The 13,054-nt window shown below is 39.0% G+C and overlaps 1 protein-coding gene across 4 annotated transcripts in view; it reads right to left on the bottom strand.

Annotated features, from left to right (window-relative positions):
- aggf1 (angiogenic factor with G patch and FHA domains 1) overlaps positions 1–13,054 on the bottom strand; it is an 82,213-nt gene that overhangs the window by 26,218 nt on the left and 42,941 nt on the right. For all 4 annotated transcript variants that reach the window (XM_063049300.1, XM_063049301.1, XM_063049298.1 and 1 more), the window contains 4 exons: positions 10,200–10,251; positions 8,756–8,857; positions 6,728–6,893; positions 2,494–2,576 (listed from right to left, as the gene is read on the bottom strand). In XM_063049300.1, coding sequence (XP_062905370.1) covers positions 2,494–2,576; positions 6,728–6,893; positions 8,756–8,857; positions 10,200–10,251 — 403 coding nt within the window. The remainder of the gene's footprint in view (positions 1–2,493; positions 2,577–6,727; positions 6,894–8,755; positions 8,858–10,199; positions 10,252–13,054) is intronic.

The following is a 13,054-nucleotide window of genomic DNA, read 5'->3' as shown; positions in this document are numbered from 1 at the left end:
ATTGAGATGATATAAAAGCAAAATAAACATTTAAATAGATAATTATGTACTGTGGTAAATCTAACCTATTAGGCTAAGTAATGAAATTAGTTGTTAAGAAAAATGGTAATAATAGTTTCCATACAACCCTTCTGGACCATTCTTTGAGACGCTCTATTTGGGGCATGTATTGTTCCTTGAACAGAAGGAAGATATAAAGTTGCTGCAGGCCCTCTTAGCGGCAAGTAAGAAATCAATCACTAGAAAATGGCTAAATCCAATACCACCTACATTAGAAGATTGGTACGAAATTATCTTGGAAATATTTAAAATGGAGAAGTTGACCTACTCCCTGAGAACTCAAAAAGAAACATTTTATCAAATCTGGAATAAATGGATTGAATATATAACCCCAATGCGAGCAGACTTTAGATGACTCTCCTAATGATTTATATTGCTCTTCTCATCAACACAGTAATATTGCTAACGTAAGCACCCCTAGTCTAAATGTTTGTTGTTGTTTTTTTTTGGAAAATAGAGAATTAACACAAGTAAAGGGAAAGATTTGGGAAAGGGATAAAAAAAAAATGAAAAAATTAAGTAAATAAGTACATAGGGATTGGATAATTATGTCTGCGGGCAGGAACAAGCACGAACAAATTGGGACGCTGCACATTTCAAAGCCCGTTATCTCTAGTCATAACCCTAACGCTGCTGCTACAGAGAAACCATTACATTAGCAGTGAAACCTTTCCTGGGGTGTTATAAACCGATAAAGGCCGATTGGAGTAAGTTGTTTAAGGGGAAATTTGTAGACTTTTAACGGTGGGAACATGAGAGTTCAAGATCTACATGTTCCCATTAAAATGAAGGACAAAGCTGGTAGGACTAGGGAGCTCGAGATGACCAAGGATATTGAGACCCTGGCTGGGGGATGAAAAGGAGACATGGGTCAGGTACTGGCAGCTGGGATCAAGTGCATCTCTGGAGGGGTGCAAGGGATGCAGAGTGTACTCAAAAAGGAAATGAGGAAAGTAGATGCAAGTTTGGCAGAAAAGGTCAATTTTGGTCTCTTCCCCACCACCCCACCTACTAAACTGGAAAGAGTGCAGAAAAGATTTACAAGGATGCTGGCAGAACTTGAGGAATTGAGCTTTTAGGAGAGGACAGGCTGGTACTTTATTTATTGAGTGGAGACTCACTTTTGAGGTGATTTCATTAGAAATCATACACTCAATACATTTCCCCTGAGTTGAGACATTAAGGACATGGGGGCATAGGATAAAGATGAGAGGAGAATGATTTAAAATGAATTCAAGGGGCAACTTTTAAAAAAATATACATAAATAGTGGCATTTTTGTGGAATCAGGTGCATAGGAAGTGGATGAGGTAGGTAGGACAACTGGTAAAAGACTGTTGAACAGGTACATAGACTGAAGGTTTAGAAGTTTATGGGTCAAATGCTGGCAAATGGGACTATCTTGAATAGGGCATCTTGGTTGGCAAGGAACTGTTGGGCTGAAGGGCCTGATTTAATGCTAACTCAATCTATGACATGACTATGACCAAACTAATAATTAGAAACATAGAAAACCTACAGCACACTATAGGCCCTTCGGCCCACAATGCTGTGCTGAACATGTACTTACTTTAGAAATTACCTAGCGTTACCCATAGCCCTCTATTTTTCTAAGCTCCATGTACCTATTTAAGAGTCTCTTAAAAGATCCTATTGTAACCACCTCCACCACTTTTGCCGGCAGCCCATTCCAAGCACTCACCACTCTCTATGTAAAAAACTTACCCCTGACATCTCCTCTGTACCTACTTCCAAGCACCTTAAACTGTGCCCTCTCGTCTTAGCCATTTCAACACAATCAATGCCTCTTATCAGCTTATACTGGTCTCCCATTTAGCAAGTCAAGACCAAGGGGAGTTTTCAGATTAAGGACAATTAATTCTTGGTTCGGGAAATAACTGAACTGGTAGACATTGTTACATTAAAAAAAAATTGATGGGAAAATACTGAAAAAAGAAAAGCATAAAATAATGGGAGTTGAATGGTGTTTTAGAGTGCAAGGACAAAACCAGAAGAGGGAAGGAAAGAAAGGAGATCAAGGAAGTTTGAGGGATCTTGATAGGAGCCATAGAAAAATGTGTGCAAAATGCAGTCCGCTCTTTTGTCACTGGTTAAAACTGGCTGCTCTGAAGAGTTCTGAAGTGACCCATCTCAATCCAAAGAACATTGGAATGTTTTAACAGAGAAATGTGTCCAGATCATTAAAAGCTAGTTCATGGGGATAAAGGTTAATCCAGAAAGAGGGTATGGAATATGAAGCAGCTTTGCCTTGATCTGATTTTATCTGGAGTACTGTGTTCAGTTTAGGAAAGAGGATCAGATAAAGCAATAAACCTGGAGAGCTAGAGTTTGTAGCAAAGGTAGGAAAGATGTTGCAGAACAAGCATTTCTTTTATTGATTATACTTTCAGAAATAAGTTGACGAAAAACACACCTGTAATCCATACTTGACCTGAATCTGTTTTAACTCATGACGCCGTAGCTTATCTTTCTCCTCCTTGCTCAGCACTGGAACAGCTAAATAAGGCACAACAGGTGAATAAAGAATTTTACTTACTGTAAGTTTAAAGAAAAGTTTCTCCAGTAGGACTGCTACATGAATAGTTTATAAAGCACAAAATTTAAAGGTTTTAAGTTACACAAAACATTAACTTCATACTGTATACCACAAGCAGGAACTTAAAAATACACAAATAAATTCTATTAAACATGTAAATTAAATCTCCATCAATAAACTTAAACCATACAATTTTAACTAACATCAATAGCTTAATGCTACTCTAATACCACTGGTAATTTTAATATGGATTAAACAATCATTTTCTAGTTCTGTCTACAAACCTAATACTGAGCTTCCAGTTATTTGGCATTTCAATTCTGTCCTCGCCTGTATAATGACCAATTTCAGTCTATGGCATTAATGATTTGTGTAAATCATTACTATTTTCATTGTACCATTTAGAGTGAAGTATCAAAATTTAAGTCAAATTACATGGTGCCTTCATTTTTTTTTACAGTACCAGCAAGGAAGGACATCTCTTACCAAGTACCATATACCCCTATTAGTAATGACCCAAATAAAATAAATGTAGATATTTTGAAGGCAACTTTAAAGAATAAACCTATGAGCAGTATATTTAAAGCAGTGGTTCCCCACACTTTTATGTCATGGACCAATCCCCTTAAGCAAGGGGTTCACAGAGCCTGGGTTGTGAATCCTTGATTTAAAAGAACAAGGGTCTACTTGTGCATGATTCTAAACACCAAATAACTCCATCCAAATATTGATTAAGATAGCATAGCTATTTTGTCATGGAAAAAAGGGAGTCTGTAGTTCTGTAAATTGTATTTTAGTACTAGTAATCTCAAGCAGCTCAAGGTTATGCCAGTAAAATAATTTAAAACAATAAAAGGCTGAGTACCCGTATTATTTACCAGTCTGTATTAAATCATGCGCCACAACAGTTAGGGTAATACTTCAGAGATGAAGCAGAGGTAAAGACCTGATGTGGAAACCTGAAGGGAAGATCTGTAAGAATGGAGTGGAAATGCACTGTTTAAAACAAATACTGTATTTGGATTGCAGCCTATAACTGCTCAAGTTTTTGTTTCTATAGGGGTTAAGTTTAAAAAAAACACACACATTGTTAGCTTATTCTAAAGTATTCAGGACATTTTAGTCCTGAAATGCCTCTCAATGGCTTTTGCATATAACTACACAAATGTACCTGTATTTAGTTGGGAGCCATGAGAAGTGCTTCCAAGGGTTAGAGCAACCACTTTTAAAGGAGCTACAATCCTTATAAATTTTGGAAAATAGTCAACAACACTGCACTGAGAAATCTAAGCAATGTTTTTTTTTGAATACATTGCCCAAAATGTAATTTCTTAATTCAATGGAAGGACTTTAACCATTTTTACTGGAATATTATCATGAAGGCTTGTCTGCTTGATGGATTGACAAACACCCAAGCACCATTTAAGGTAGAGAAATTCAAGTTCAAGTTTAACTGTCATTCAACCATACATGAATAGCCATGAACACAGCCAAATGAAACAGTGTTATTCCCGGGCCAAGGTGAAAGACACTGTACCAATGGTCATACATGGCTAAGTAAAATACAGTCACACAAAAAAACAGTCCAAGTGCCTATGTTCACGAAAGTTGCAGTCTGCAGTTGAACACATCTTCTAAGCGAACATCAGACAGCAGCACTGACACCAGCATGTATGCTGCCCCCACCGCCTCCGATACTCTGGTGGTGCACACCAACTCCAACGCCACTCACGTGGGTGGCTGTAAATAAGTGACACTGCAGCTTGAGGCTTAGTCCTCGCTACGACCAAGGCCATGCATATCCTTCACTTTTTGCCAATAAACCAGTGAATTCCACCATAAGGGAAGGGAGAGCCTCGAAAGGGGAGAGAGCTGCCATTTCTGACACTTCTCTTGCCTTTCTCAATCTCTGTCTCCACCTCTGGAGACAAACTGTCCACCAGTATCTTCTATAAACCTATCGATTCTCACAGTTATCTTGACTAAACCTCTTCTCGCTCTGTCTCCTGTAAAAATGCTATTCCCTTTTCTTAGTTCCTTTGTCTCTGCTGCATCTGTTCTCAAGATGTGGCTTTTATTTCCAGGACTTTAGAGATACTGTCCTCTTTCAAAGAACGGGGTTTCCCTTCCTATACCATTAATGCTGCCCTCACCCGCAGCTCCTCCATTTCCTGAAGACCAGCGCTTATCCTATCTTCCTGCTGCATTAAATATGTCCTCACCTACCACATCTACAACTTTTAAAGGGATCCACCTACTGAACATACCTTTACCTTCCACCACACCCCACTTTCTGCAGGGATTGCTCCCTCCCTGATTCCCTTGTCCATTCATCCATCCCCACTAACCTCCATCCTGGCACTCATTCCTGCAAGTGGCCAAAGCGCTACACCACCCATTCACCTCCTCTCTTACCTTCATTTAGGGCTCCAAAGAGTCCTTCCAAGTGAGGAAATATTTCACTTGCATATCTGCTGGGGGTCATCTATTGTGTTTGGTGCTCCTGACGCGGCTTACTCTACATTGGTGTGAGCCGTTATAAATTGGAAGACTGCTTTGTTGAGCATCTCTACTCCATCTGCCAAAAGCAGAACTTCCCAGTGGCCAAACATCTTAATTCCAATTCCCATTCCGACTCCGACGTGTTGGTCCATGGCCTCCTCTTGTGCCATGATGAGGTCACCCTCAAGGTGGAGGAGCAACACTTTATATTCCATCTGGGTAGTTTCCAACCTGATGGTATGAATATCAATTTCTCCTGGTAAAAAAAAAAAATTCCCTCCCCTCCTCTCTTCTATTCCCCACTCAGGCCCCTTACCACTTCTCACCAGCCTATCACCTCCCCCGGTGCCCCTCCTTCTTCCCCTTCTCCCATGGTCCACTTCCCTCTCCCATCAGAATCATTCTCCTCCAGCCTTTCCTACCTACCTGGATTCACCTATCACCTCCTTGCTATCCTCCTTCCCTATCCCCCCACCTTTTGTTCTAGCATCTTCCCACTTCCTTTCCAGTCCTGAAGAAGGGTCCCAGCCCAAAATTTGACTCTGTATTCATCTCCATTGATGCTGCCTGACGTGCTGAGTTCCTCCAGCATTTTGTGTGTTGCTTTGAACTTACGGCATCTGCAGAATTTCTCGTATCCACACTAACAATGTCCAATAGGGTTTTGTAATCACAAGAAACATGACTAAGACAATTGCTCACTGTTAAGACTGCATACCCTCTTCGCACACTCACTCCAACGCCTCTCTCACGCAGGCAGCAGCACAATCTGCACCAAATCCAGCTCCTTCTGTTTCTCTGCCAATGAGAATCTCGCTGATGGGGTAGCCCTATAGTACTTTAAGTTCTTAACGTCCAGCAGGATCTTGCGATCATAAAAAATATGCTTATAAAAGACAGTAACACCCTTGGTTGGCCCTGTAGAAGTTACCTTGTCCAAGTGTGCCACCATCTTACCAGAAACAATGTTACTGAAAAACCTCTATTGTTCACTACACATATGTGCTTCTGGATAATCTTAAAAGGTGTAAGAGAACCAATTGCCATTATTTACCTTCGCTAACAATTTAGAATTACATTCTTGGGCTCCTATAGAGACACTGTGATTGAATCTGGTTTCAAAACATGAGGATCAAAACCAACCTTGGTATGCAAATAAGAATAACCCATTGACAAGATACTGCCAATTCTAACTCTGCTCATGTCTTCCACCTCAAATCACTGCAACAATAACTGACATGTTGAACTAGTGATACTTGCTTACTAACAGTAAATATACTGCAAACTTGACTAAAGAAAACAAAAGATTTTATAACTACGATTGATTGTATCGTTGCAGAAGGTCGCCTGAATAATGGTTCACTTCTTTCTTTACTGTTCTATGGAGAACATTACTAGACTTTTGAAAAACTCAAAAAAAAATTAAGCGGTCATTTCTATTGAAATCCCCAAAGCAAATTCACTATTCTGTCAGTTCAATTGACAAGATAATCGCAAATATGGGAGAACAGTGCATCATTAGTTCCAAAACTAATGCATCTAAATAGCACCGGGGTGGAATACACAAAGCAATAAAAATAACCTGAAAAAATTAACTACATTCAGTTACCTACAGATTCTTCTTTTTTGTTGAGGCGCAGGTGAGCTATAACCTGGCCTGGTTCACAGCCATTACATGTTTCAGTTCCAGGATGGATATGGAATGATAATACTGTTTCCCCAAATTTTACTTCATCACCATGTTCCAATCCATGGGGATCACATTCATTTTTTACCTGAAATTTAAAAAAAAACACACTAAGCTGCAAATTGACAAGCAGATTTTAATTACATTGCATTAATTTTGCCAGTTGATTCCAGAATAGCAGTTTGAGAACAACTACTTTTACAATATAACAATTAGCAAATAAATACCAAACATAATCTTTGCATTGTTTTATTTCCACAGCTCAAAAATAACCTAAGTGATCACAAGAGTGAAACCACTAAGAATCTTGTGGCACCATATTTCAGAAAATGTTTAGAGTAAAATGAATGAACAGTCTTTAAAATCTGAATTTTAGTTACTTTTGTACAGTTCTAGTTTACAGAAAGTGAAGTGGTGATAGATTCAATGTTTTAAGCAACATATAATTTTCACAATTATGGTTATTTCAGAAGAAAGCGTTTTTTTGACATTCAACTTAAAAGATCATTTTACTATGGCCAGAAGCTCAACCACAAAACTTATTCATCTGCCAGCTTATGAAAATCAGTGTGACATTTGCCTCTTCTGTTGAGTTGGAATTTACTGTGCAGTATCTTACTTGAAGTAACTTCAAAGTTCTGTTCAAGGATTCCAATTTAGTGCACATACTTAAAGGCGAGTTGTCTTTCATGGAGAAGAACTGAAGCATTTTGTGAGAATCCTAAACCTTTCTGTGAAAATTGATACAAGACCAACCAAGAGTCCTCAGCATCAGTAGCAGTCATTTTCAAACACTGAAAAGGAGATGAGCGTCACTGGACTCAAGCTCCATCCACTGCCGTTGAAGCTACTGGCACATGACTGCACTGCTAGATCCAATTCAAATTGAATCATCATGCCACAACAGTGGTTGCCCCCATCAACAATGATGTCAAGACAATGTACAGAGAGGAGGTAGAGTGGCTGGTAGAACAGTACAAGCGCAACAACTTGAATCTCAACACGGACAAGACCAAAAGGATGACTCTGCACCTCAGGAGGATGCAGGGGGACCACTCCTCACTGCACATACACAGCTCCTCCAGAGAGAGTTAGGAGCCCCAAGTTTCTGGGAATGCACATAACAGACGATCTCACCTGGCTCCTCAACACCACCTCTTTTGTCAAGAAAGCACAGCAGCACCTCCACTTCCTGAGGAGACTGAAACAAGTGAGGCTATCTCACCACAGCCCCAGCCGCCATTGTATCCACTTGCTTTAAATGAACACAAGCACCATCATGAGTGCCTGACCAACTGCATCACCATCTGGTATCGAAATTGCAAGACATCTGACCACAAGTCCATATAAAAGATGCAAAGACTGCTGAGAGGATCATTGGGGTCTCTCGTCCACCCATCACAGATATTTATCAGGAGTGTTGCATATGCAGGGCCCTTAGCATTGTCCATGATCACTCCCATTCGTTTAATAATCTCTTTGATCTCCCCTTCCCCCTTCTACCATCAGGCAGGAGGTACCATAACATTTGGATAAGAACTGTTAGGATGGGAAACAGCTTCAACCCCCAGGCCACTAAACTCCCTACCACCACCCAGGTCTCATCACGTATGAAGCATCAGTGGTATTATATTGTTTATTTTACAACTTCTTGTAAATGTACCTTATTAATTTATTTATTTACTAGTGGTATTATTGCTTTAGGTTATGTGTGTGAGTTATGTGTTGTTCACCTTGGTCTGGAGAAACATTGTTTCATTTGATGGTACACATGTACAGTTGAATGACAATAAACTGAACTCGAACTCAAGGTCGTATTAATCTACTGAAACTAATATTTACCTTATAATGAACAGCAGCTTAATTTCTGTTTAAGTGATCACAACTGCACTCTGTGCTAAAATAGCTGATGCAAAATATCTTACAATCTGATTAAAATAACATTCTTACAGCAAGGATCCTGTTCCCATTGACAACAGTCCCGTTTTGGCTCCCCTTGTCTACAAGCATGTACTTTTGCAGATCTTGATCAAAATATACTTCAGCATGGAACTAAACAAGATGAAAATTAAGATGTGAAAAAAATAAAGAAACAATAATAGATATTTTCAAAAGTACTGAACAACCACCTTAAATTACATGAAATTGTATGCTCAACTTCCCTGTGTTAATGAGAAGAATGATCAAATTCGAAGCATGATGAGGCTCAAAGAGATTCCTCAACAAGGAAACAAAACAGGAACTTACAAGTGAATTTATGAAGGTCATCTTAAATAGAATAACAATACCAAAAAGTTTGTATAGAAGAAAGGCCAATTACAGCAAATCTACAAAATAAATACAAATTTCAGTAGTAGAACTTGTAGCATCTGTGGAGGAAGCATTTGTACTTCTGTTTGACAAACTTCTTCAGAAACAGACTTGACTTCCATTGCACCAATTTTGATGAAATGAGAATCACTTCTTTCTCCACAGATATTGGCTGACCAGAGCATTTCCTACATATTCTGGCCTAATTTTAAGTTTGTAATTCTACTTAAGATTCATCTGTGGTCTTAAGTAGAATTAGAAATTTAAAATCAGGCCATTGTCTAAGAGAGCAATACATAACAAATTGCTGGAGGAACTCAGCAGGTCAGGCAGCATCTATGAAAATGAGTAAACAGTCGATGTTTTGGGCCAAGATCCTTCATCAGGACTGGAAAGAAAGAGGAAAGATGCCAGAATAAAAAAGGTGGAGGGAGGGGGAAGAAGGACAAGCGAGAAGGTGATATGTGAAGCCAGGTGGGTGGCTAGAGAAGAAGGTATCTGATAAGAGAGAAGAGTGGACCATGGGAGGAAAGAAGGAAGGAGCAGCACCAGGGTGACGTGATAGGAAGGTGGGAAGAGATAAGAGGCCAGAGTGGGGAATAGAAGGAGGACATCTCTACCACCTGGAAGGGAAAGCCTTAATCCTGGGAACAGATGTAGTGGAGACAATGGAACTGAAAAAAAAGGGAACAGCATTTTTACAGGAGGCAGAATGGGAAGAAGTGTAGTCAAGATAGCCTTAGGAATCGGTAGGTTTATAAAGATGTTGGTAGACAGCCTGTCCCAAGTCCGAGTTTGTGTCAACTATTCTCTGCCTTCGCAGTGCTGCCTGATCCTTCATTGTGCTCCAGATTGCCGCATCAATCTATATTTAATAAATTGCTGCTATTCAAGATACCAAGAAACTGGCATTTTAATACCTTACTCAAACTTGCATTAATATTACATTCCATAATGAAAAAAAATTATAGCTTTTAGAATAAAATTAGGTTAAATCTCTTAAAAGTAATTAATCACTAGCGATAATCATTTATATTCCATTCTATTTCAGCTTGGTACAGTTTAATATAATCATATAACTAACCTTACTAACTCCCAGTTCAGCTATTCTGATGGCATGGCCCATATCTTTCTCTCTGTTAAAAAGAAACATATACTTAGTAGAATGCATTGTACTATATTCCGTTCTGCTATCAAATTACTTTAGAACAGGGGTTCCCAACCTGGGGTCCACGGATTGGTCCATGGCATAAAAAATGTTGGGAACCCCTGCTTTAGAAATTAATCCTTTATGCAACGGTTTTTATTCACTTCCATTTTATGAAATTTAACATTGGGCATTATTTAATGTAAAAGTGACAAAAATATCCAAGGAAATCCCTGTCTCTCTTAGAAATGCTGTACATCTCACAATCATATTGACATTCCCTGTGTCAGTAACAGAACTGTCTATGGAAAAATATTTAAACAATTCAGAAATATTGAAAAGAAGACAGTTAACAGGCAAATATTCAAGTTCTTTGGTAAATCACCATTTCATAACAAATCATCTTTACTTTTAATTTTAGTTGGTAGAGACAAATTTAACAAATTTGAGAATTAGTAAGTGAATGATGATTATGTAGTATGTACAGCATAAAATTAGAAGGAAGAATTTTGGCATCTAATACTGACCAGAACAAAGTACATTTTATGTACCATACTCATTAAACAAGTTACTTTTCTCAGTGAATTCAGATATTCCATTAAGGAAATCGAATCAGTCATGTTGGCACTTCCAACAAAATAATGACTTAGCCTTCACAGATGTCTATGGCAATGAATTCTACAGATTCACATCCTCTGGCTAAAGAAATTCCTTCTTATTTCTGTTCTAGATGGATCCCTCTATTCTGAAGCCATTCTTTGCCTCCTGCAGTGTTCTGGCCATGCTAATATTTTCCTGTAATATTATAAGCTTTTATCTTGTTAAGCAGCCTCATGTGCGGCACCTTGTCAAAGGTCTTCTGAAAATCCACATAAGCAACATCTACTGACTCTCCTTTCTCTAGCCTGTCTGTTATTTCCTCAAAGAATTGCAATGGATTTGTCAGGCAAGATTTCTCCTTAAGGAAAGCATGCAGACTTTTAGCATATTTTATCATGTGCCTCCATACCCTAAAACTGCATCCTTAATGGTGGACTCCAACATCTTGACAACACCTGAAGTCGGGCTAACTGGCCTACAATTTCCTTTCTTCTGCCTCCTCCCTTCTTAAAGAGTGGAGTAACATTTGCAATTCTCCAGTCCTCCGGAACCATTCCAGAATCTAGAGATTATTGAAAGATCACTATTAATGCCTCCACAATCTCTTCCACTTCCTTTCTCAGAACCCCGGGATGTAGTCCATCTAGTTCAGGTGACTTATCTACCTTCAGACCTTTCAGCTTCCCAAGCACTTTCTCCTTACTAATAGCAACTACACTTACTTGCACCCTGTGAAACTCTTGAATTTGTGGTACATTGCTGGTGAGTTTCCAGAGTGACGCAGATGCAAAATAGTTATTAATTTTGTCCGCCATTTCCTTATCTCCCATACTATCACTCCAGTGTCATTTTCCAGCAGTTTGATATCCACTCGTTTCTTTTACTCTTTATACATCTGAAAAATCTTTTGATACCCTCTTTTATATTATTGGTTAACTTATCTTCATATTTCATCTTTTCTCTCCTTATGGTTTGGTCAGTTGCCTTCTGTTCACTTTTAAAAGCTTCCCAATCCTCTGACTTTGCACTAATTGTTGCTATAATATATGACCTCTCTTTATACTGTCTATGACTTCTCTTGTCAACCATGGTTGTATCTTCCTCCCTTTAGAATACTTGTCATCTTTGGGATACATCTGTCCTGCACTTTCTGAATTGCCCCAAAACTCCAGCCATTGCTTTTCTGCTGTCATCCCTGCCCGTGACCCCTTCCAATCAACTTTGGCTAGGTGCTCTCTCATACTTCTGAAATTTCAATTACTCCACTGCAATACTGATATGTCTGGCTTTATCTTCTCTCTCTCCCTCAAACTACAGGGTGAGTTTTATCATATTATGATCACTGTCTCCTAAGGGTTCCTTTACCTTAAGCTCCTTCATTAAAGCTGACTCATTACACAACACCCAATCAACTGCAACGTGCTTTGAAAAGTCATCTCATAGGGAGTTGACAAATTCCCCCTCTTGGGATTCAGTACCAACTTGAGTTTCTGCAGTCTACCTGCATACTCTAATACCCCCATCACTATCATAACATTGCCCTTTTTATATGCCTTTTCTATCTCCCACTGTAATTTGTATCCCACATCCTGTCTACAGTTTTGATGCCTGTCTATAACTCCCACCCTTTTTACCCTTGCAGATTCTTAACTCAACCCAAAAGGATTCTACATCTTACAATCCTATGTCACATTTTTCTAAGGACCTGATCTAATTTTTTTTTTTTTTTTTTTAATATACCAACAAGCCACCCCACTCCCTCTGCCTACCTGCCTGTCATATTGCTACAGTGTATGTTACACTTCAACTCATCCATTTGACAGTAATTTTGCCCTGTCATCTGCCTGGTCTTCCTCACAGTCTCACTTCATATTGATTCTACTTGTATACCAATTGCCCCATCCTCAGCCCTATCACTCCGGTTCCTATTCCCAGCCAAGTTAGTTTAAAACCCCTCCAACAGCTCCAGCAAATCATAGTCATAGTCATACTTTATTGATCCTGGGGGAAATTGGGTTTTGTTACAGTTGCCCATAAATAATAAATAGTAATAGAACCATAAATAGTTAATTAGTAATATGTAAATTATGCCAGTAAATTATGAAATAAGTCCAGGACCAGCCTATTGGCTCAGGGTGTCTGACCCTCCAAGGGAGGAGTTGAAAAGTTTGATGGCCACAGGCAGGAATGAC

Source organism: Mobula hypostoma, chromosome 5 (assembly GCF_963921235.1).
Source record: "Mobula hypostoma chromosome 5, sMobHyp1.1, whole genome shotgun sequence".
NCBI lineage: Eukaryota > Metazoa > Chordata > Chondrichthyes > Myliobatiformes > Myliobatidae > Mobula > Mobula hypostoma.
The sequence above is the reverse complement of the archived record's forward strand: the minus strand, read 5'-3'. Positions and strand labels throughout refer to the sequence as shown.